Source organism: Stegostoma tigrinum, chromosome 34 (assembly GCF_030684315.1).
Source record: "Stegostoma tigrinum isolate sSteTig4 chromosome 34, sSteTig4.hap1, whole genome shotgun sequence".
Lineage (NCBI taxonomy): Eukaryota > Metazoa > Chordata > Chondrichthyes > Orectolobiformes > Stegostomatidae > Stegostoma > Stegostoma tigrinum.
Window position 1 is genome coordinate 22007040 of NC_081387.1, and position 25107 is coordinate 22032146.

The following is a 25107-nucleotide window of genomic DNA, read 5'->3' on the forward strand; positions in this document are numbered from 1 at the left end:
CATTTACAAGATGCACTGCAGAAATTCACAAAGGTTCATCAGACAGCACATTCCCCAGAGGCACTACCATCTAGAAAGAAATGGAAAGCAGATAGATTGGAACACCACCAAACCTGCAACTTCCCCTCCAAGCCACTCACCATCCTGACTTGGAAATATATCACCATTCCTTCACTGCCATGAAGTCATGCCCTGGATATCACACTATATGATGGGCGACAAATGATACCCCAGCCAGTGATATCCATGTCCCACAAATGATTAAAAAGTATTATATTCAAATGTGCTCAAAAACAATTTGCCGTTATCTGAAATCAATGCTCTAATTTGGATCATGTTTTTTGTAACCGTTTGCCATTTTGATATCAAATGCAATCAAAAGTACAAAAGCCGTATGGAGTACACTTGAAGGCATCAGAAAAAAACACACAGAAACAAAATTAAATGTTCATTTACATCAAATATGATCAGCAACCCAATTCAATGAATATAAACTGACATTTAATAACTTCAGTAATATCTGGATTTCCCTTTCATTTAGATTCAGAATTCTTTTCAGAAAAAAAATGTATAAAAAACATCAAAACCTTTGAAAACAACCACTAGAATATTACTGGTAACTCAGCTTGAAGTGCCAGGGCTGAATGTGTTCACCTCACTACCTTGCAACAGCTCGTCTAATATATTGTACACACAAGGCAAGTTTGCGGGTTTCTATGACTGAGAACTGGTAAATGTAGATACTTTAAAATGATTAATAATTTCAAATGTCTTTAGAGATGTAGACTTCATCCCATTGTCTCCAACGGTCACTGTACTCCAAAAACATGACTTGTCATGCACTTCTTTTACATGATTCTGTACAACAGAATTTTCAATGCATGGTTTGGCTTTTCCACCTGCCTGAAGACTGCCAATTTTTTCAAGGAAACACTTACAGCATTTTCACTTTCTCCTGGTCATGGGCTTGATGATGAAGAAATTCTTTTGAACACATGACAACATTAGTGATTGGAGCTCTGTGAAGATGACAAATGAAGGTAACTCAATGCTCATGTCACAAGGAAAACTGGATCGTGTCTTTCTGTTTGCTCCCTCCATTAATTGTACTTACTGCTTTCTTCTAGTCCTGACTCTCCCGTCTTCCATTGCGGTGTTACCCAGTATTCCTGGACGTATTTAGGGAACGTCATCATGCATAACCCAGTGATTGTAAATTTCTTCAGGCTGCCTGTCATGATGCAGGATCCTGGCAACATGTGTAAAGGAACTAGATTTGTTTCAATGATGGGGCAGATTGAAAAGAAAGTGAAGAGTGACAACATTGTCTTGTGTGTTGGTGTTCCAACATGTCAGGTCATGACTTTTCATTGAGTCCTATGTTTACATCACGGGAAGGGGAGGAGTGGAGTTCTCCAAGGACATTTTCATTTGCAGGCCTCCTCTCAGTGGAAGATTGTGCTCCAACAGAACAGCAATAGAGTAAAGAAAATGCAAATTCACAGCAGTAATAATCAAAGAGTAACAGTGTGCAGAAAATGCACCTTCACAGCAGTAATAATCACACAATAACAGTGTGCAGAAATTGCACCTTCACAGGAGTAATAATCACATGGAAAAATTAACAAAAAAAGTGACATTTCCTTCCTTTGGTTATGTTGAGGATAGCTTGAAGGTGTTGGGGATCCAATGATTATGAAAATGCAGCAAGAACAGAAGTTGTTCCCTAATGTGTGTTGGCAGAAATATTTACATGTTTAAGAAAGTCCTGCACAGATTTAATTTTCTGTCCTGGCGAATCCAGTTTGTTCTGCGGTTCTCTGAGTGTTCCACTGTTCACCGCTTGGATAAGATACAGACCGTGGGCCTCACAGATTGCTGTGACAGGATCACGATTCTCACAATGTCAATCCAACTTTTCTGGGGCTCAACATTGGAACAATCATTGATACCAACAAGAGGTTCCTCCTTACCTTGTCTCTATTCTTGCATAGGCTGTGGGTATCATCACCAAAGCCCTTGAAATGAGTGACTGGTGGTGTTTTTTTAAGAGCCCAGTTAAAACTCAACCACATTGTTGTGGGTCTGAGTCACATGTAGATCAGACCAGGTCAGGACAGCTTTTTCCTTCACTAAAGGACATGAGTGAACCAGTTGGGATTTTACACATTCGCAGATAATTCACACAGACAAAATTACTGAGGTTAGTTTACATTCATGATTTATCAATTCAATTTTGAATCTGAACCCGAGTCCCCATTGTATTAGCCCGGGTCTCTGGGCTATTACTCCCATGATATACCCATCACACCAGGATCTCCTTTCATACACCTGTATTAACCCAATCCTTGTATTAGAAGGCAAAAAAAGGGGCATATATTTTCACTTTCCACTCACAACTGCATAGCGCTAATGCTGGTCAAGCAGACTCTGCCTTTGCCACTATTATTTGAACTTGTACATCTGATATTGCACTTCTTTTCATCTTTGCTTTCTTCACTGTCTGTGCGATGGCACACTATCCAGCGGTGGGGTCTGGTTGAGTTGGACCTCTTTGCTGGGTTGAAATTACTTCCTTCCTTGACTTTCAACAAAGCATTTGAGAGTGTCTCACTGGCCTCTGGCAGCACAGTGATGGTGTCCTTAACTTCTGACCCAATAGGCACTTGTTCAAATTCTACCTGCTTTAGACATGTGTAATAAATTTGTGGAACAGATTGATCAGAAACTATTGTTAAGAATGCATTGTGAATGGTTCATTTTGCAGACTAAAAGGTTACATACAGTCATAATCATAGAGTCATACAGCATGGAAACAGACCCTATGGTCCAATTGGTCCATGCCAAACATGATCCCAAACTAATCTAGGCCTACCTGCCTGCTTCTGGTCCATATCACTCCAAACCTTTCCTCTTCACTCATCTATCTTAATGTCTTTTAAGCATTCTAATTGTAACCACATCCATCTCTTCCTCGGGAATTTCATTCTACATACGGACGACTCTCCGTCTAAAGAACTTATCTCTTATGTCTTGTTCAAATCTCTCTCCTCCCACTTTAAAACTGTAACCCCCCCAGTCTTGAAATTCCCTATCTCAAGGGAAATGCAACTATCATCAACTCCATCTCTACCTCTCATTATTGTATAAACTTCTTTCAGGACATGTCTCAATCTCCTATGCTCCAGTGAAAGTAGGTCCCAGTGTATACAGCTTTTCTTTATCACCCAAACCATCCATACGTGGCAACATCCTGGTAAATAGAAACTGAAAGATCTGCAGATGCTGTAAATCAGGAACAAAAACAATGTTGGTGGAAAAGCTCAGCAGGCAGCATTTGTGAGGGGAAAACAGACTTAACATTTTGGGTCACCAGACCCAAAAATTTAACTCTAACATCCTGCTAAATCTCATCTGCACTCTCTCCTGTTCGCTAATTCCCATCCTATCACTGGGTGGCCAGGACAGGGCACAGGGTTCCAGAAAAGGCCTCTCCAGTGTCCTGTACAACAGACACATGTGTTAGTTGGACCTTCATTTCACTTTCTCTGTCAACCAGTGTTGGAATAGTCATTGCTCAGGCACTTGATAAGTTCAGTCATGCATTTGAAACCATCTTAACTTGGTGCTTTTCCAACAATACATAAGATACGCAAAAACCACCTTCAGCAGCTTTTCTTTCTGCAGAGAAGGTGTCTCACCTCAGTGCAGCTTCTATATGACATAACAAGTAAAATGTTTAAAACTTATGTTTAAAAAAACTTGCTCCATCCCTCCACTTTAGCTGGCGTGTTGCACCTTCTGCCTGATCAGTTTCATTGGGTGCAGCAGACAATGCCTTGATGATAGTTAAGAAGGTATCAATCCAGAATATTGAACAGAATCTGACAGATCTTTGTCTCTCCAGCTCTGGAAAATGGGAATAATTGACAGAATCAAAGAGATTGTTGACAACCAGTTGAAATGAAGTATGTAGTGTATGATTAGAGAATTTGGTTAATAATCTGCTGGTGGAAGAGACTGCCAACCGCAAGCAAACACATAAATCTCTGGTGAAACTCAGCAGGTCTGGCATTGTGTGTGGAGAGGAAGAGGAGTTAACATTTTAGGGCAGGTGATGCTGCTCCAGTTTCTTCACCAATTTCTGTGTTTATGGGATACCTTGTGATTGAAAGTGAAATGCCAACTTTCCCAGGCCATTTCAAAGGGTTGATGAATTTGGCTTCAAGTAAGTTAAAGCTTTAGCTTCCCCACTGATCAAGGACACAACGTTATCTTCTTGAAATCACTTTTCAACTGCATCTGTGAAGCCTCTCTAACCTAGCACGCAAATCAGCATTCTCACACCCTCCCCCTGGGCGCACACAAACAGCTCTGAAGAAAAGCAACACCGAACCCAAAACATTCTTTTGCCGCAGCTGCCTCCAGACCTGCAGAGTTTCTCCAACAATCCCCATCTTTGTGAGGATTTCATTCCTGCAGGGGGCTGACGAGGCTGTTTTATTCAGAGTACTCAAGTATCAGGTGGATACATTTTACACCAGAGAGACCTACAGTCCAAAAAATAACTCTCCACATCTTTAAACAAACGATGGAAATAAAAAAATCAAGACCCCCTGACGCTGCTCCCATGAGACATTCTCAGGACAGGGACAACACTGGGTAAAACACAGAGCAAAGACACGCTCTGCTCTTTCAAATCAGAAAATAAAGCTGCCTTGACTTTGTTGAACAAAAACAAGACCCTATTACCCTGGGGAAACAAGAAAGAGCGAAAATAAATGGCTCTCCCTTGACTGCACCCCCACCAACCGCTTTCGAGCAGGGACTACTCAGGGCTAAAGCAAAAATAAACTCAAGTAAAATCAAAGAAAACAAATAAATAAAGAAAAAAAAACACCTAAATAAATAAATGCATCCCCGCTGCTCCCTTCCTATCGTACACTCCAGGGAGAGGGACAACAGTGGCTTAAAATCCCAAGGAAGCTCCCCCGCTCATTTCAAAGAAAAGTAAAATTCCCTTCACACTGATCCCCATCGGTTCTGGGACAGGGACAGTGCGGGGCCAAAACTAAAAGTCCCATTTGGCTCTTCCAAAGGATCCAAAATCAAAACTGAAGGAAAATATAACAGCGTCTTCGCACCAAACCAAAAACAAACACGAACTCAAGAGGCAAAACAGAAACTCACCTTGTATAAACAATGAACTTCATCAGAATAGCATGATCCAGTTTGACATTGCCGTCCAGCCCCACAGTGCCCAGCAGTGTCCAAAGGCTATTACCGTACCAGGGAGCACCGCATGCTCCCTCGCCAGGGACATCTGAGCGCAGACATCATCCAAACAAAGAAACAAAGAAACCTACAGCACAGGAACAGGCCCTTCGGCCCGCCAAGCCTGCGCCGATCAATATCCTCTGTCTAACCTGTCATCTATTTTCTAACGGTCTGTGTCCATTTGCTCCCTGCTCATCCATGTACCTGTCCAGATATATCTTAAAAGACGCTAACACGTCTGCGTCTACCACCTCCGCTGGCAACACGTTCCAGGCACCTACCACCCTCTGTGTAAAGAACTTTCCACGCATATCTTCCTTAAACTTTCCTCCTCTCACTTTGAACTCATGACCCCTAGTAATTGAGTCCCCCACTCTGGGAAAAAGCTTCTTGCTATCCACCCTGTCTATACCCCTCATGATTTTGTAGACCTCAATCAGGTCCCCCCTCAACCTCTGTCTTTCTAATAAAAATAATCCTAATCTACTCAACCTCTCTTCATAGCTAGCACCCTCCATACCAGGCAACATCCTGGTGAACCTCCTCTGCACCCTCTCCAAAGCATCCATATCCTTTTGGTAATGTGGCGACCAGAACTGTACACAGCACTCTAAATGTGGCCGAACCAAAAAGGGGCGGGCGGTCAGGAACTGGGACAGGGACAGGCCTGGGAGCAAAGCCCGGAGAAGGCTCACGGACCTGTCCTTTGGTGCGTGTACCTCAGGAGTGTGGGGCTGAAGTGCAACCAAAATACTAACCACAGCCACTTCAACAATCCCAAAAAAGAGTGGTTGCAGACACAGGCACACAATATAAAAGCGGAAGATCACGTTCCCCCAGAGCACAGGACTTGCTCAGTCACCGGTTGCACAGGACTGCCCTGTGCAGCGCTGTCACTCCAGATCCCCGATACAAGAGGGGAAAATCCCCTTCGGAGAGGGCACTCCACCGCCAGGCTGTAAAATGTCAAGCCAAGGTGTGTGCAGGCGGCAGCGGAGCGGAAGCAGCATCAAGCACGTACGAATAATGCCTCTGAAAGGGCACCGGGAGGATATCCCTGAGATGGCTCGGGTTGTGGGACACCGTGCCATGGGGTGGGGCCAATGTCGAGGACCGCACAGACAGGGCTCAGTGAGAGCGGAAGCCCCACCGCATGCCAGAACCGTTTCGAGTAAACGCGAACTGTCGGGCCAAATGCCGTGTCCGTCGGACTCCAAGTGGCTCCGGTCACGAACCGGAGGTAGACCGATGCCTTCACAGTCAACTGTGCCAGCGTTATCCAGCCCGCTCCTCTGCCATCCAGCATGTCCGTGACTCTGTTCAGTCCTGCATCCTGAGCTCTCTCTCTCTCTCTCTCTCTCTCTCCTCCCTTGGCCAGTGCAAACCTGCCCCAGGTGACATCTGTTCAACCCAACGTACTGTCGGGGATTGCGGCTGCGGGGTGGGGAGGGAGGCATCTGTTTTTTTTCCCTTTCACTCTCTCATGATGCTTCACGGGAATCCCTGCCAACACCGCCTCATGCTATTCTCCATCACATCACTCCCGCTTTGTCCAACTCGGATGTGCTCACAACCAACACTCAGTCCTCTCCCATGTCGCCACCTCCGACTCCTGACCCGTCCCCCACATCGAGTGCCGGGGGTGGTCCATGGTCACCGGTTGGACACATCCCTGCCTCGGCCCCACCCCGAAGGCGAACGCAGGAGGGTCCTGAGCAGGGACCGCCAATTCTTGGACAATACCAGACTCTGTTGAAATGTTCATTTAATCTTAACGTATCCCCCCCCCCCCCGCCCCCCGCGCCAGGGTGGAAGAGGCTCAGGAACCTGCTCCACTTCTGGCGCCAGAATACCCTCCGTTTCTGGGAAAAGGTTGCCCAGGAAGGGCGGAGGTTCCTGACATAAAGAGTTGGGAGGGAGTGAGGAGACCTGCTCCTTTATTGACAGGATGCAGAGATGGGCTGACAGGTGGCAGATAGAGTTCAACCTGGATAAATGCGAGGTGATGCATTTTGGAAGGTCGAATTTGAAAGCTGAGTACAGGATTAAGGATAGGATTCTTGGCAGTGTGGAGGAACAGAGGGATCTTGGTGTGCAGATACATAGATCCCTTAAAATGGCCACCCAAGTGGACAGGGTTGTTAAGAAAGCATTTGGTGTTTTGGCTTTCATTAACAGGGGGATTGAGTTTAAGAGTTGTGAGATCTTGTTGCAGCTCTATAAAACTTTGGTTAGACCGCACTTGGAATACTGCGTCCAGTTCTGGTGGCCCTATTATAGGAAAGATGTGGATGCTTTGGAGAGGGCTCAGAGGAGGTTTACCAGGATGCTGCCTGGACTAGAGGGCTTATCTTATGAAGAGAGGTTGACTGAGCTCGGACTTTGTTCATTGGAGAAAAGGAGGAGGAGAGGGGACCTAATTGAGGTATACAAGATAATGAGAGGCATAGATAGAGTTGATAGCCAGAGACTATTTCCCAGGGCAGAAATGGCTAACACGAGGGGTCATAGTTTTAAGCTGGTTGGAGGAAAGTATAGAGGAGATGTCAGAGGCGGGTTCTTTACACAGAGAGTTGTGAGAGCATGGAATGCGTTGCCAGCAGCAGTTGTGGAAGCAAGGTCATTGGGGTCATTTAAGAGACTGCTGGACATGCATATGGTCACAGAAATTTGGGGGTGCATACATGAGGATCAATGGTCGGCACAACATTGTGGGCTGAAGGGCCTGTTCTGTGCTGTTCTGTTCTATGTTCTATGTTCTATGACTGCCCTCAGGGATACTATCCCCCACCGCAATCCCCAGGCAGCGCAGCGAAGGCAGCACCTCACCGCCTCCTAGATCTTGTGGCGAGGGCAGAATCTCAGCAGCTATGTGCACCCCAAGGGCTGAGGTGCCTGGCCCAGTTGCGGTGGACTGCGGGGGGTGGGTGGGGCGGGAACGGATTCGTGACACACCCCCTCCCCTGCCGAGGAAACAGAAGGCTTTCCCAGGGAGCGCTACCCCCCGATCCCTGGGAGAGGTGTTGTTAGTGTGGGGTCTCCCCCTGTTCCTCTGACCCCGAGTAGTGGCCCGTTTTCTGGGAGCATAGGGGGTGGGGGGAGACAAGGGATGTCTCTATATCCCCACTGTCCTAATGTCCCCCTCCCCCATCAAACAGTCTCCCTTTCTCCTGGTCCATCATGAGTTTCGGGTCTTCCGAGGTTTGGTGGGAGGGGCTGGTGGGGGTTGGGGGTGGGGGAGGAGGGGAGCAAGTCACTGGCAGATGGTACAGGCCACAGTCTGGAAGTAGGAATGGAAAGAGGGCCCAGACTCCGAACAGTTCCAGGTCAGGGACCCCACAATACAAACACTCACAAATAAATGTTCAGGCCCCAGTTTGTAAGTCCAGAACAAGCCTGAATCCACCGCACTGAAGGAAAAGTCCAGGGTCCAGGGACAAGCCTCCCCAGAGGCAGACAGAATAGGTCAGTCCGAGCTTCAGGAACCGAGTCTCTCGGACACTGCCTGGGAAGAAATACAGGCCAGCAACTTCTGCGGGCAGCAGCAGACAGTCCCAGGCTCCCGTCCTTCCAGGCAGGTGGACAGGCGGGCGTGAACCAGCAGCACGTTCTGTTCCAGCATCGCGCTTCAACATCGGTTTTTTTCGGTGTGATTTAATCATGAGCAGGACATGCATTACTGTGGCTTGGTGAGAGTTTAAATACAATCAATGGAACATTTTTATCGTGACTCCCAGAAGCAATCCAAGTTATCAAAAAACATGGAAATGCGCAGCAATTCAGGAAGCCAGAAAATGGCACTTACTGTCTGAGTCCAAATATAAGAGACAAATAGCACAGCCGCAGCCGGCCTCCCAGCTGCCCTCCTGTCGAAAGGAAATCACAGATTCCCCGCTGAAAACAATAAAAGTAGGACGGCCAACACGATGAAGGATGTGAGAATTCGGCAGGTTTGCAGTGAAATGGTTTGGTGTCCCCCTGGAAAGACACCACTGACCCTGCAGTGAAATGATTTGGTGTCCCCTGGAAAGACACCACTGACCCTGCAGTGAAATAGTTTGGTGTCTCCCTGGAAAGACACCACTGACCCTGCAGTGAAATGATTTGGTGTCCCCCTGGAAAGACACCACTGACCCTGCAGTGAAATAGTTTGGTGTCTCCCTGGAAAGACGCCACTGACGCTGCAGTGAAATGACTTGGTGCCCCCCCACCCCCGGGAAGACACCACTGACCCTGCAGTGACATGGTTTGGTGTCCCCCTGGAAAGACACCACTGACCCTGCAGTGAAATGATTTGGTGTCCCCCGGGAAGACACCACTGAGCCCAGTCTGAGAACCACTGACTGATTCATCGCCAACACCGTCATGTAGCGCCATATGGGATGACATCTGTGCACAGTCCCGCAGCAGTATACTCACCAAGGTCCAAAATAATTACAGTGGAACTTCACCATTCTTGCACTTCAATCCTTACTGAAATAGAACCAAAGTGAAAATAGTGATTTCGATCTGCTTCCCGCTACTGAAGCTGTTTGGCTTTCAGGAGGAGGTCATACAGCCAATTGTGTCCGTGAATGGTGAAAACATCCACAGGAACAGGACTGGGACCTTCACTGATACCAATCTGTTCGACTATTCCATTTGATCATGGAGAATCTCAAATCTTTTTCATCCACTTTAGCTCCGTCTTCCTTGATCCCTTCGTGAACTCCAATAACCCTGGGGACATGTTTGTTTTCAACCACCCGCCCGCCACCGTTCCCCGCCCCACAGAAAAATACTCATGACTTTAAACCAAGTGATGATTTTTGTTCTCAGTTCCTCCCTTTCAATAAGCTCTGCACCGTTACCTGTTCCGACTGGGCGGGTATTAGTGTCCGTCATTGTGAAAACTGAGGCAAGCTATAGATTTCGTGACCATTTCTGTATGAATTCACCAGTTTCGTTCTCCTGGTGACCAGCGCTCACTTAAGCTGCTCTCTCCCCGTTGATATAGTTGAGGAAGGTTTTGCTGTCCATGTTTCGATTTTGCTCTACTTTTCTTTTCAAAATTTGCCTCTTCTCTTTTTATTACTTTTAGGAACCTTTTATTGATCTTCAGATGTTTCCCACTCTTCCAGCCTGCCACTGGCCTTTGCAATGTGGTCTGCCTCAGTTTTTGTCTCTACCTTATCTTCCATTTCCATGCTCGGCCATAGGTGTAGTTTGCAATCCAATTTTACAAGCTTCATTTCTCTCCGCACGAAGTGTTTAGTTTGGAGGAATTGAACATCTCCCCAAATGTCTGACCCTGATCATGAACTGCTCTCCTTTTTGGTCTTCCTGCGCAGTCGATGATAGTCGCATTTGTCCTCATGCCTGAATAATTATCTTTGCTGAACTCCCAGAACGTCTGTGTGGGACTCCAGTTTCTTGGCCTCCAACTGAATTTGAATTTCTAGCATACTATGATGCCTCTTCCCTTGAGGATCCTTTTCTGTGAGATCATTCATTGTTCCCACCTCATTCCACAAAACCAAACCCAGAGTAGTCTGATCCTTGTATGATGATAAAAAGGTGTGAAGCTGGATGAATACAGCAGCCAGGCAGCATCAGAGGAGCAGGGAAGAAGAGTCCAGACCTGAAACATCAACTTTCCGGCTCGTCTGATGCTGCCTGGCCTGCTGTGTTCATCCAGCTCCACACCTTTTTATCTCAGACTCCAGCATCGGCGCTTTCTATTATGTCTGAACCTTGGACGGGTTGGCAGCATATTGCTTCAAGAAATTATCTCAAACATCTTCAATAAACCATCCCTTATTAATACTGCCTGAATACATGTTAATCTCACCAATATCATTGCTGTAACTTTCTTACAAGCCAGCAGTATTATTCCTGGTTGCTAGTGTGTCTCACTATGCGAGTACTGTTTGAGTTAAACTGAAGTAAATTGAATTGAATTAGTTTCTTTCGGTTCTATAGACTTCTCCGATGCTGATTTTCACCGCAGGGTTTAGAATCGGCATTGGGTTAAGTACAAAGTTCAAAGAAACCTCGATCCAGCCATCTCACCACCACCCCACCCCCGACCACAATGTCAACATTCGATGGACCTTCACCCTCTGGTGCACAGTTCACACTCTCTCGCCACGTTCAGATCCTGTTTTTCCATCAAAACGCTACCTTTTATTTATTATCCTTAACTGTGAAAATGCTCATAGAAAGAAGGCTAGTTTTGTATAATAGTTTTCGAAGTCTTTCGATAAAATAATTTGGGAAATCATTAGCTGTAAGTGTTCAGCAGTGCAGAAACGTCGAAAGTAAAATTAAATTTATTTAGTAAGTGCTGAGATCGAACATGGCTTTCAGACCGCAGCTCCTGAAACTGACCGAGGTGGTTTGCCTGGATTTAATTTGTCTGGGCAACGGAAAGAGGTGACAAATTAAGTCACTGAAAGAGAACGGTTTGGGATGGGAACGAGTTGGGTACACTGAGTGGGGATCAGGCAGGCCTACTATTCTTCCCCTTCCATTTTCACCTCTTCTCTTTCCAATTCTTTCTTTTTCTCATCTTCTCCCTTTCTCAGCAACTTTTCCTTCTCCTCCTCCTCTTCATTGGCCTCTACTCATTTTCCCTCTTCTCACCCTCTTCGTTGGCATCTTCTTCTCCTCCCTCTTCTTTCACCGTTCTCCTCCATCTTCTTCGCCCCTCCTCCTCCCTCTTCAACTCCTCCTCCCTCTGCCTTCTCTTTCCTGTTCTTCACCTCCTCCTTATGACTTTGCTTCTCCCCACTCTAGCCCCTAAATATCCTTCCCTAACTTCCCTCCTCCTCCTCTCCCTCCCTAATCCTCCTCCTTCCCCCGCTCCCTTCCTTTTCTCTTCTCCCTCTGGCTACTCCTCATCTGTAATGAGAGGTTGGATAGACTGGATCAATTTTAGCTGGAGTGTAGGAGGTTGAGGGGTGGGCGAGTTGTACTAAAAGGCCTGTTTCCATGCTGTATAACCCACAATTCAATAATTCTAACGTTTCATAATCAGTGCTCAAGCTGGGAGCTGTTTCTCAGTCAGTGTCTGGCTTGAGGGGCTGTTTCTCAGTCAAGGCATCAATCTGTCAAAGAGTGCACATCCAGGCATTGCTCCTCTTGATGGCTGCCGGCTCGACAGAAACCTCTCAGTGTCTTTTCATAACATTTTGAGTTTATTGCTCCACCACTTTTAACCTTTTCCTTTCACTGTTTCTGATTATTTATCACTTGCAGAACATCAGAGGCTTTGCCCTGGAAATCAGACAACTGACCTCCATCATTGACAACTGTCTTCCATCATTTAATTTCAATTCAATAAATATCTGGAATTAAGGATTTAGTGATGACGATGAATCTATTGTTGATTGTTAGGAAAAAGCTATCTGGTTCACTAATGTCCTTTGGGGAAGGAAACTTCCAAACCTTACTTGATTTGGCCAACATGTGACTCCAGACCCACAGCAATCTGGTGATTCTTAACTGCCTTCTGAGCAATTAAACATGGGCAATAAATGCTGTCGAGCCAGCGATGCCCCATCCCGTGAATGAATAAAGGATATTCCCATGACCCACTTCATGCCCATAGAATGGCGGCTCTGACTGAACCTTCTGAGCAAACTATGTCGCATTCAGAAGCAGCAAATAGTCCATTGGATACAAGAAGTGATTTATGGAACAATCTAGATGAGTTTGAAAGGGAAGCAGTAAGGACACATATTCTGGAGAAATTTGTAAATCAACAACAAGTTTACGCTATGCTACTTGGGTTGATTGATGCAAAAGCTTTATTTTTTGGAAACCTTGCGTTCGATTCAATAAACCTCAGAAATTGTTGATTGAAGAAACAATTTTCAAATGTTCTCCTGTGCTCCAATATAATTTAAAGTTATATAAAATATTGGCCCAGTCTGAATACTCTACGAGAGTAGAGTGCAAATGATCTTTATAAAACAGACATTTTCATTGATCTGACTGAAGAATAATTTCACAGTAGATAATGAAGAGATAGAAATAATTCAATGATATATGATAACTGTGATTCCACCTGCACTGCAGTGTGCACTAATCAAACTGTTTCCAAAGTTATTATTTATTATCTGATCATGAATTCCACAACCAATCAGCTCACCAACCACTTTCAAATCTGACAGGATGCAAATCAGGACTTACAAGAGTCTAACCCCATGTACATTTTTAAAATAATTCCATGACAATTTCCAATCTAATGTAAAATTCCTCACCACAGACAAATGAGTTTCCATCCCTCCAGTTTTGCAACAAAGCGGCGACATTTCAGGCATTATGAACAGATCTGAACAAACGAAGTCCAGTTTCTCAACGTTTTTAAATCATGTATGGGACACACATTACTGCAGTATCATGAAAGTCTGAAGAAAATCAGTCTGAAATTTTTGTTGTGATCGAACACAGACCCCCTGTGAAGACACCACTGACCCTGCAATGACATGGTTTGGTGTCTCCCTGGAAAGACTCCACTGATCCTGCAGTGAAATGGTTTGGTGTCTCCCTGGAAAGACACCACTGACCCTGCAGTGAAATGGTTTGGTGTCTCCCTGGAAAGACTCCACTGACACTGCAGTGAAATGGTTTGGTGTCTCCCTGGAAAGACAGCACTGACCCTGCAGTGAAATGGTTTGGTGTCTCCCTGGAAAGACACCACTGACCCTGCAGTGACATGGTTTGGTGTCCCCCTGGAAAGACACCACTGACCCTGCAGTGAAATGGTTTGGTGTCCCCCTGGAAAGACACCACTGAGCCCAGTCTGAGAACCACTGACTGATTCATCTCCAACACCGTCATGTAGCGCCACCTTCCGCCTGTGGAGCAACATTACAGGCTCAAAGTCCCCGGGTTCCTGCAGCTCACAGCCTCAGGGATTATGTGAAGAATCAGTCAGTGTCCTTTAATCCCGCAGATTGACAGCGGGCCGCAGTTTTTCCCGTCAATATTCCGTCCCAGATTGAAGTAGGGAAAGATCCTGTCAGAGAAAGTGTGGGTGAAAGTGTGGAGATGGGACATGGTGACCGCCTTGTAAAATGACACCTGTCCACCCTCATAGTCCAGGAAAACCCCGATCTTCCGGGGATTCCCACTCGGGGAGAAGGGGGTCACTGAGGGGCAGGTGGAGGCAAAATAACCTTTTCCGGGAATCAGCGCCACAATCCAGAATCCGGTCTCCTCCCGCTGGCGGATCCCCCCTTTCCTCTCCACAGACTCCCGGACCACTCCCAGATTCCACTCGGTCTTCACCCCCACCTCCACCTCCCAGTAATGTCTCCCTGATGTGAATCCCTCTGATCCCAGGACACTGAGCCAGGGATCAAATCTCTCCGGGGAGTCAGGGAGCGGCTGTGGTTTGTGTCCGAGTCTCACACTGGTCCGGTCCTCAGACAGGATGAGCCGGGGATGCGCTGTGTTCGGGTCCAGAGTGAGAGAGGCTGGAGCTGGGGGAGAGATCAAATAACACCGTCAGTGAGAGGGAGGGAGGGAGGGAGAGGGGAACGGAGGGGAGCAGGGAGTGAGGGGCTGAGCGATGGAGGGCGATGGCTGAGGTGAGAACCGGAAAGGGAGGGTGTGAAGGAGAGAGAGGGTCAGGGAAAGGGCAGTGAGTCGGGGTCAGTGCAGTAAGGGATGAGAGAGGAGGAATGAGGAGTAAGGATTGGGAAGGTGGAGGACTAGGGAGAGAGACTGATGGGGAGGAGGTGTGAGGCCTCATTTAGAGGGGAGTGGGTAAGGATATGAAGTGCAAGGGAAGAGCAGATGGAGGAGAGACGGAGAGGAAGGGGAGACAAGGAATGAAAGGTTACAGAGTGTGGGATTGTGAGGAGATGTGAGATCGGGTGGAGGGATGTGGATTGAGGGAAAAGGGTGAAGAATGAGGAGGTGTGTGAGAGAGAGGAGGTGAGAACAAAAGAGCAGTTTGAGAGAGAGAGGTGTGAACAACTAGGGGGTTGTCAGAGGGGGCTGAACAATGGGAGATTTGAGTGCTCTGATGAGAGTGGTGGGAAGGGCTAAACTGAGTGTCAAGGAGGAAAGATCAGGTTGGGGAGAGGAACATCATCTGAAGATCCAGGAGGAGTGAGGAGAAGAACGGGGAATTGGGCTGATGAAAAGTGTGATGGTAAGGTCAAGGGGGAGTGCACTGTGGAGGGCAAACTGAAACACATAGAATACAGGGAGGACTAGCCATTTGTATACAGAACTGGATCAAAGGTAATAGGAAGGAGAGAGTGAGGTGATGTGAGTGGGTGAGAATTGAGCCAGTGAGGGGAGGCAGGAGCAATCAGCAGCAAGGCAATGGGGAGATTGACAGAGCGTTACAGCGGGTTTGGATTTGTAAGGAAGGTTTAGGGAAAGTGGAGGGGAGCATGGTGGAGAGTCCGGGGAAATGCGGAGAAGTTTCTACCTTCAGAATGAAGAAAAGGGCGACGTGATGGAAGATGGATGAGCGGAAGCTGAGGAAGGTTTTGGGAAAGGGTGTGGAGGTTTTGTGAAGGGAGGGGACCGTTGGTGGTTGGGTCGGGGACTGCAGGTCAAAGTACAGAATGAGAGCATGAGGGGAGGGCACACATTAGATGGGACTGAGGGACAGTGCACTGCACAGGGCAAGAGCAGAGCAAGGTTGAGGGGAGAGTGACCAGATTGGGAAGCTTGCTGGAGGGGACAGTGAGGGAGAGTGAGCTGAGAAGATTTTAGAAGTAAGCAGGGAGGACAGAATGGTTTGAGATTGTACGGGAAGGGGAGAGCAGGAAGGAGAGAGAAGCACTGATGGGGAGGTTCGATTGGAGAGTATGAGCAACAAGAGAGTAAGGGGTAGGTGGAGTGACAAGGAGTAAAGATTGGACAGCGAAGGAGAGGAGAGAGTGAATTTTGGCAGGAGGACAATCAAGGTGATTGAGGACTGACTGATGAACAATCGAGAGGAATGGGTGGATGTGAGGAGTGTATAGGTGAATCGGGTCAGAGTTGGAGATGGACGCAGAAGGCCATGCTCTGTCTAGCTGAGGGACAGTATGTGGCAGGGACAACCCAAGAGGAGAATGAGTTGATGTGAAAAGGATTGGGATGGGAAGTCTCTGGAGGGGAACATGCGTGAGATGGAATCGTGCGTGGAAAGGGAGGAGGAGGGAAGAGAGGGGTAGGAGAGGCTGGGGGTGGATGTGGAGAATAGGACTGAATGTGTGGTCAAAGATGGGAGTGGCAGGAGGGAGCTGGCAAGAGCAGGAGGGAATGAGGGGTAGAGAAGGAGGTCCATGGAAGAGCGATGGGGAGGGAAGGTGAGGGGAGGAGGCCCTGCCTCGTGTCCAAAGGGGAGAATATAGTGAGGGATAGAGACAAAGACTTTGGAGGAAAGAGTGATGTGGTGATTAAAGAGGCTGAGTGTGGCGGAAGGCAGAGGCATGGGGTAAGGGAGAGGGGAAGGGAAGTGGAGGTGAACGCCATGACTGGGAGGAGGAGAATCAAGCAGAGGGTAGGAGACAGTGAAAGGGCGATGCGTGGGAGAAGACTAAGAGTGTGTGAGTGACTGAAGGGTTGCGGACAGTCGGGGATTGTGTGAGTTACAGGGATTTGCACTGTGGTGGGAGAGAGATAGGAGAATGAGTTAGAATAGAAACTGAGGCGGAAATGTGAGTGAGAGGAGAGATTAAGAGCGGGTGGGTATCAGGACATGGTGGCTGGGAGAGTGATGTTTTGATGCTGGAGTCGACTGGGTGTGTAGTGTGAGGTAAGAGAGTCACAGGGGAAGTGTGAGTGATGATGGAGGGTGAAAGGGAAGTGGAGGGACAATGGCGGGGTGCGGTCAGAGAAGGTGAGTGTGAGGAACAGGAGTAAATGAAGGGGAACTCTGAGAGAACGGGGCATTATGAGAAGGGATTGTTTCACTGGAGGGAGTGAGTGAGGGTGAACCAGAAGAAGAGATGAGAGGAAGAGATAGAGGGGAGGCAAGGGAGAATGGACAGGAGAATTTGGGATGATGAATGGGAGGTTGTGGAGTGAAAAGCAAGGGGGAATGATAGTTTGAGACACGAGACTTGTGAGACAGAAGGGAGTCTTCACAAGGAAGAATTGTAGAAACAAAGCATTAATTCAACAAAAGTAACCTGCAGAATTGCGAGGTGAAAATATGTTAGTTTTTTTATTTGTTCACAGGTTGTGGGGATTTCAGGCAAGGCCCGCACTTATTACCGAGATGGCAGTTAAGTCTCAATCACATTGCTGTGGGCCTGGAGTCACATGTAGGACAGACCGGGTCAGGATGGCAATTTCCTTCCCTGAGAGGCATCACTGAACCAGATTTCCCCACAATTAAACATGGATTCATGGTCATGATTAGAATCTTAGTTGCAGATTATTTTCTGCTGCAGCAGGATTCAAACGTAAATCCCCAGGACATTACCTGGGTCTCTGGATTACTGTCCAGCAATAATACCACGAGGCCATTGCCTGCCCAGTCTGCAGCAATTATGAGTCAGTAAGAAGTCCAGTGGGATGTTAACCTTTATCTCCAGATAAGTTGAACATAAAAGTAAAAACAAAATCCTTTAGTTATCGAGAGAAGAGGTGAATTCACTTCCTGAGTCAGAAACTGAAAGTAAAGTGAAGTTGCATTCGCTTGAGATGTTGCTCTGTGATCCGAGAGAGAAACACAAAGACAGAGAAAAGGCTGGAGATGACTTTAACCCATGGATCATGACTGTTTTTCATTAAGAAAGACAAATAACTTCTTAAGGGTTGTAACAGTTTCTGTCTCCTTTCAGGCATTGAATTCAGGACACTCACTGCCGTCTGGTTGAAAAATATTATGCTTAATTCCCCTCTAAAACTCTTGCTCCTTCCATTAAATTGATGTCCCTCGTTTATTGACCTTTCGACGAAGGGAAGAGGCACCCTCCTATTTACACAAATCATACTTCTCATAATTTTGTACAGCTTCATCAGACTCAACCCTCAAACTTCTCTGCCTCAATGAAAACAACCCCAGTCTATTGAGTGTGTCTTCAGGGGTAAAAGGTTTCAGCCAGGCAACATTTTGGTGACTCTGAGCCATTCCAGTTCAACGCTGTCTCCTGTTGGAATTTGTAAGTACTTCCTTAAAAAGGTCATGTGGAGAAGCTTTAAGAAGTCTGTCCTGTCTGAGCCTTTCATACTCTGCCTGTTACTGTTCAGAACGGGGAGTTTGAATTCCCCTGATATTATTACCCTATTATGTTTACGCTTTTCTGAGATTTTTTCAGATACATCAGCCCTTTATCTCTCTCAGACTGAGCTGGACCCATCACACACTCCAACAATATCATTGCCTCATTTTTGTAAAGTTCTCCCCATATGGCCTCCAGTGCACCTTTGGGGGCTCTGGCCTTCAGGAATAAGTATCGAGTTCAATAAATTCATGGTCTCAATACCTTCTCCAATGTTTTTCACCCATTACCACAGCCCAAGGTCTGCCATGACATGGGCTACTTTTAGCACAGCCAACCCATTTCCACCTTCTTATGGTCCCCATTAGCAGCTTTTCAGCCTCCTTAGCCACCCCTTTGTCTGTTTAACTGTTGCTCCTCCCTCTGTTCTCTGTCCTTCTTGGTTATTTACTGCTTTCCTGTCAACAGCCCTCTTCACCATCTGTGGCACCTTGTCTGGCAACTGGACGACAAATGGTAAATCAGCTTTCTCATCCCCTGATGCTGCCAGACCGGCTGAGTTGAAATGGCAATAATTGTTTCTCCTGTAGATTTCCAGCATCTGTAGTTTTTTAAAATTATATTTTAGGGTAAGTTGTGTTGTTGTGAATTGCCTTGGTGCATTGATAGCCAGATTAGACAGGCGACCCAGGGAAAGTGGGAATAAATATGATGATGGGGAGTTGGTAATGTAGACTGTGAGGGGGTGAGTATGAGATTATTCATAAGTGAGGTGAAAAAAATGGAGACGCAGAAGTGGGAAGTGACAGAGAGGAAAATTTGAGGGAATAGCAGAGACAGGTTGAGAGACAGTGAAGAGAAATAAGATTGGACTGTGGGGTGGTGGACAGAGAGGGGTGGAGGCAGCATGAAGCTGAGGGTGAGAGTGCGAGTGAGGGACAGTAATGGGAAGTGAAAAGAAAGGATGCAAGGGGAGAGGAGAGTGAGAGGAATGGGACAGACAGCATATGAGGACAGAGTGAGAGAGAAACACGAACAGGAGTAAAACAAAGGGTGTTGTGATTGATAGCGAACTGAAAAAGTCAACAATGCGCAGTGATTGGGAGCAAAAGTTAAGTGAGTCAGGAGTTAAATGAGAGGCAAGAGGGACCAAAGGCTAGGGTGTCTGAGGGTGAGGTTGGAGGAGCGAGTGAGTCAAGCAGCTTCTTGGCCTCGTGAGTCTGGGGGTTGGAGCTGGCAGGAGGCGGCATCAGGACCAGGGCAGGTCTTCTGTCTGTGCTGCCCCCTCCTCAGGCATTGTCATAGCTTTGCTCCATCTTCCCAATCCCCATAGGTTCACCCCATCCCTCACCAACCAGGCACATTGTGACCAACTCCATCCATTGGGAAACATCCCTCAATCCTTTTGACCAGAATTGGTGATTGTGAGGGGAGGCAGCAGGAAGGAGAGCGGATCGGAGGAAGGCAGGAGGGCATGGAAGTGTGAAAGACAGAGAGCTTGGGTATAAAGTGGAGGGAAGGTAATGGGGAAAAATAAACTAGAACAGAGAAGGGTACATTAGGATAGGGAAACGGCCGAATGAGGGTACCTGTGCAGGATGGGAGTGGCCTGGTGGGTAGGGAGGGTGCGAGAGTGACAGAGTGGAAGAAACAATGGGAATGAGGGGAATTGGCAAAGGGAGGATAATATTTCAGAAAGTGGGAGAGAGGTGGAATTGTACGAGACAGGATAGGGAGAAAGTAGCAAGTGTAGCCAGAGAATGAGGGCAAAGAGATGAGTGAAAGTGTGCGAGGGAGATCAGCTTTAGGGCAGGGGAAGAGAAACAAGGAGGAGGAGAGAAAGCAGGGGACAGGGAGAGATTGAGGAGGCGAGGGATTGGGGATGCAGAGGAAAGGAGGAGGAATCAGCTGGGACAGAGTTGAGGAGTCTGAGAGAGAGGGAGTGAGGAGAGAATGGGTGGAGAGTGTGGGTGGGAATTAGCGTTCCCTCTCAGCAGCGTGTTCATGTCATGATATTCCCTTTGGGCACGTGGCAGGTGTAACTGTATCACAATCTGACTGTGTACAGCTGCACACTGTAATGTGTGTAAAGAAAGCTAAAATGTGAGGGATTCTGTTGGGGGAAAAGAGAACTTCTGGAACAGGGAGATCGCACTGATGGGGAGGAGAGTGAAGGAACCAGGTTGCAGGGGGAAGGAGTCACTGCGTCACACAGCAGCAGAAAGGAGGGCTGAGGGTCTGAGAGAAACAGTGCTGCCCCTCCCACCTCCACATTGAAAATCAATGAGCTCAACTTTTCACTGCCACTACATCCATGTCCAGAAATCCAGGGGCTTCAGGGCTTGGGTGTCAGGGCATTGCAATCTCTGAAGACTGAAAACAGCCCCAATATGAGCAGATCAAGTCTGTTTGAGGGACTATCATGGTCCTTTAAAAATTTACAATGTCACTATAAGCTCACCATGAATCATGGAAGGCTACAGTGCAGATAGAGGCCAGTCAGGCCATCATCTGTGGGCTCAGTGACTTTAATGAAACATGTCATTTCATCTTTTCGAGGACAACTGGCGATGGGGAACAAATCCTGGCTGAGCCAGTAACACCCATACCCCACATTCAGATCCAGTTGGTGTTGTTCAAGCTTACAATGATGGAAATGTAGATGGATTTCAGAAGCGATCACACATTAATGGTCTCTGTCAAAGAAAGTAAAGTCAGGGAACACCTCTAAATACAGAGGGATCCAGGCTGGCTATTTTGAGATGCAGTTTATTAAATCTCCGAAGAGAGTTGCGGAGCATGAAATGAGAGAGATCCATCGACCAAATGATCTTAGATGGAAAGCAGGAAGGAAAGTTGGATGGGCAGCAGTTACATGGGGAGAGAAGGTGGGTTCAGTGGAAAAAAACATCTCAACAAAAAGAAACTTCAACATTGGAGTCAACAATGAAGCCTAAAGACAGCTAGAACACAGCTCAGAAGAAAGCTAACATCTGTCCTGAACCCAGCATAGCTGCAGTGCAAATACAAGTGCTCCAATTTGAAAAGAGATAAAATGAAAAACTAATTAGATTTTTCAGTAATCTGTAACTCTATCAATTTATAAATACTTCTTATTTGCAGATTTCATGACACACCAAACACACAGCTTGAGTCAAATGTCAGCTTTTTGCCCCTCTGTATCTAATGGCTGAAGGATCTTGGACTGGGAGCTTTCTCCATTGTGCCTTGACAGAATTTCTCCCAAGCTTGAGTGTGATGGCCTCGTAGTATTATCGCGAGACTATTAATACAGAAGTTCAGCTAATGAGATAACAAGGTGTATAGCTGGATGAACACAGCTGGCCAAGCAGCATCAGAGGAATGGAAGGCTAATATTCCGGGGAACCGATTTGACTCCTGCCTTGTCAGATGGTGATTTTGAATTCAGTTTAACCGTGCCACCAGTGTCAAGTATCAGCAAAACCCATCTGGTCATTCATGTTCTTCAGGGACAGAAATCTATCATCATCAACTGGTCCACCTACACATGACTCCAGATCAGTTTGAATCTCACTTACACTGTGAAATGGCTGAACAAGGTATTCAGTTGCATCAAACACTGCAAAGTCTCAACAAAGGAATGAAACCAGAAGGAAGATCTGACATTGACCAAGACACTGGAAAAGACAATGATTGAAACAGCCCTGTCAACCCTGAAAAGTCCTCCTTAATAACATCTGGGAATTCTCACAACACGGGGAGAGCTGTCTTACACGCTAGTTAAGCGACAGCCTGACATAATCATACTTATGGAACCATAGATTCCAGACAATGTCCCAGACACCACCATCACCATCCCTGGATATGTCTTTTCCCACCAGCAGCACAGGCCCAATAGAAATGACAGCGCCGTGGTGTTTACAATTGAGATGGAGTTGCCCTTTGAGTCCTCAACAATAATTCTGCCTCCCATGAAGTCTTGCGGCTTCTGTTGGTACAAAGTTGGGCAGAGTAATTGTTGAGTGAAAGGAAGGAAGCTAAATTGTGTCGGAGGCTTGGGGACCGCTTTGCAGAACACCTCCGCTCAGTTCGCAACAAACAACTGCACCTCCCAGTCGCAAACCATTTCCACTCCCCCTCCCATTCTCTTGATGACATGTCCATCATGGGCCTCCTGCACTGCCACAATGATGCCACCCGAAGGTTGCAGGAACAGCAACTCATATTCCGCCTGGGAACCCTGCAGCCATATGGTATCAATGTGGACTTCACCAGTTTCAAAATCTCCCCTTCCCCCACTGCATCCCTAAACCAGCCCAGTTCATCCCCTCCCCCCACTGCACCACACAACCAGCCCAGCTCTTCCCCCCCACCCACTGCATCCCAAAACCAGTCCAACCTGTCTCTGCCTCCCTAACCGGTTCTTCCTCTCACCCATCCCTTCCTCCCACCCCAAGCCGCACCCCCAGCTACCTACTAACCTCATCCCACGTCCTTGACCTGTCCGTCTTCCCTGGACTGACCTATCCCCTCCCTACCTCCCCACCTACACCCTCTCCACCTATCTTCTTTACTCTCCATCTTCGGTCCGCCTCCCCCTCTCTCCCTATTTATTCCAGTTCCCTCTCCCCATCCCCCTCTCTGATGAAGGGTCTAGGCCCGAAACGTCAGCTTTTGTGCTCCTGAGATGCTGCTTGGCCTGCTGTGTTCATCCAGCCTCACATTTTATTAAGCTAAATTGTGTCGTTCCTTTCCGAGATTTGTGCTTTACCTGTCCTTAGAAATTTTTTAAAAATTGTATGGCTGTGAGCAGCAGCTGAAGTTGTCAGAGAGCATCAAAAATTGACAGAATCGAAAAAGCCTCACGGGTGACAGGCAAAACTAGAAATCTTGTTTTGATGTTGTGCCAATCAGTTGGAACTTCGCCAATTCATTTATAACTAAACGCAGTGAATTAAAGCCAATTGAACTTAAAAACTGATGGTGTTGGCAACCTGAAACCAATTATATTATAACAATGTGATTCTGTAATTACGGGTAAAGAAGACGAGATCATTTGAAAAATCGGAGACAGCCCACTGCCCTCTGAAAGAGAAACACTGCCACCTGCCAGAGTTAACACCATTCAGCTCTCAGAGAAAGCCCATTGAATTCATTACAGGCACCACGGTATGTTAAAGCAAAGCCCTCTTTGAAGAAATCGTAGAGGTAAAACATCCCTGTCAGAGGAATTAGTGGAAGAAAGGTGTTTGTGAAGAGATTGGAGATTACAGAATATTCCAGAAGACAATCTGTGCAAACTTGGAGAGATGAAGTTATAATTTATTGTTTCTTGTTAATTGGGCTTACATTAGTGGGACTCGTCCTTATTTAAACAACATTCCAGTAACATTTAGACCAGTTGGGAAGTACTTAGCAGTAGAAGCAGAAATTATCAGCTTGTTAGTAAGTTTGTTAATTTGTTCATTGTTGTGTTAAATTAATAAATTGTTGCTTGTTATTTGTAAAGTGGATGTCAGAGATTTTCCTACTTTCTTTTAACCATTCCTTGAATAGATTACAAGGGGAGAGACAAGCTTCTCTGGATGTTTCATGGGTAGTTAGCAGAGGGGAACACAAGCCCTGTCAAACCAGATTGGGACTTGTGTTTTAGTTTAAGGGTCAGAGGGGTTTGGCCATTCCTCATCATAACAACGTTAAACATGGGTAAGGAAACCTCTTTCTGGTTACCACCTAGTGTCCTCCCTCGTTTGATGAATCAACTCTTCTCCATGTTGAGCCACATTTCGGGGAAGCACTGTAGTAGCAATGGAATAAAATGTCGTCTCGGTGCGGGATTTTAATGTCCATCATCAAGAGTGGTGTGAAAGCAGTCCGACTGTTCAAACTGGGTCATGTTTTAAAGGACATAGCTGCGAGACTGGGTCTGAGTAGGTGTTGAGTGAAAAACATGTTTCAAACACATTTAGCAACTTTAGCAATTCAATTCACACCACATGACAGCAAATACTGGTCAGCAGCCCTGGATTGTGCAAAATGGCAATGTACCCTGACATCATAACAGCGATCGGACTGAAGACTTGTTATCCAGAATTTACTGCTTCCTTCACCAAGCTGCTCCAGTACGCTTTCAACACTGGCACATACCTGACAGTTTTGAGAATTCCCCATCTATGTCCTGTACATAAAAAGCAGGACAAATCCAACCCAGCCAATTAGTGCCACATTAATCAACTCTCAATCTTCAGTAAAGTGATGGAAGGTGTCGTCAACAGTGCTATCAAGCAGCGCCTGCTCAGCAATAAGCTGCTCAGTTATGCCCGACTTGGCTTCTACCAGGGCCACTCAGCTCATTCCTGTGTGGCCATGAGGTTGAATTAGTCCTTGCCTTTGAGATCATGAGCATTCCTTTCTCCAGAGAAGGAAGAAAAGGGCCCTGTACTGAAAGGTGAGGTGCCATAGAGATCAATTCTACGGCCCCAGCTGTGCAAAATATATGTTTATTATTTAGAAGAGGGAACTAAATGTAAATTTTCAATATCTACAGTTGATACAATGCGTGGGTGAGTGAGCTGTGATGAGGATTCAGAGCTGTTACCGTGTGATTTGTACAGCCTGAGTGAGTGGGGACATGCTGAGCAGGAAAATGTGGGCAATGTGAGGTTATCCACTTTGGGAGCAA

At 46.6% G+C, this 25107-nt stretch overlaps 1 protein-coding gene across 1 annotated transcript; it reads right to left on the reverse strand.

Moving 5' to 3' along the window:
• Positions 1–13920: 13920 nt before the first annotated feature.
• Positions 13921–24596, reverse strand: LOC132206241 (erythroid membrane-associated protein-like). Its single transcript, XM_059639618.1, has 3 exons — positions 24474–24596; positions 22233–22413; positions 13921–14747 (listed from the first exon to the last, which is right to left on the reverse strand). Exons 1-3 carry the CDS (start codon positions 24594–24596, stop codon positions 14197–14199), a joined length of 855 nt encoding a protein of 284 aa, XP_059495601.1. The 3' UTR covers positions 13921–14196.
• Positions 24597–25107: the final 511 nt, after the last annotated feature.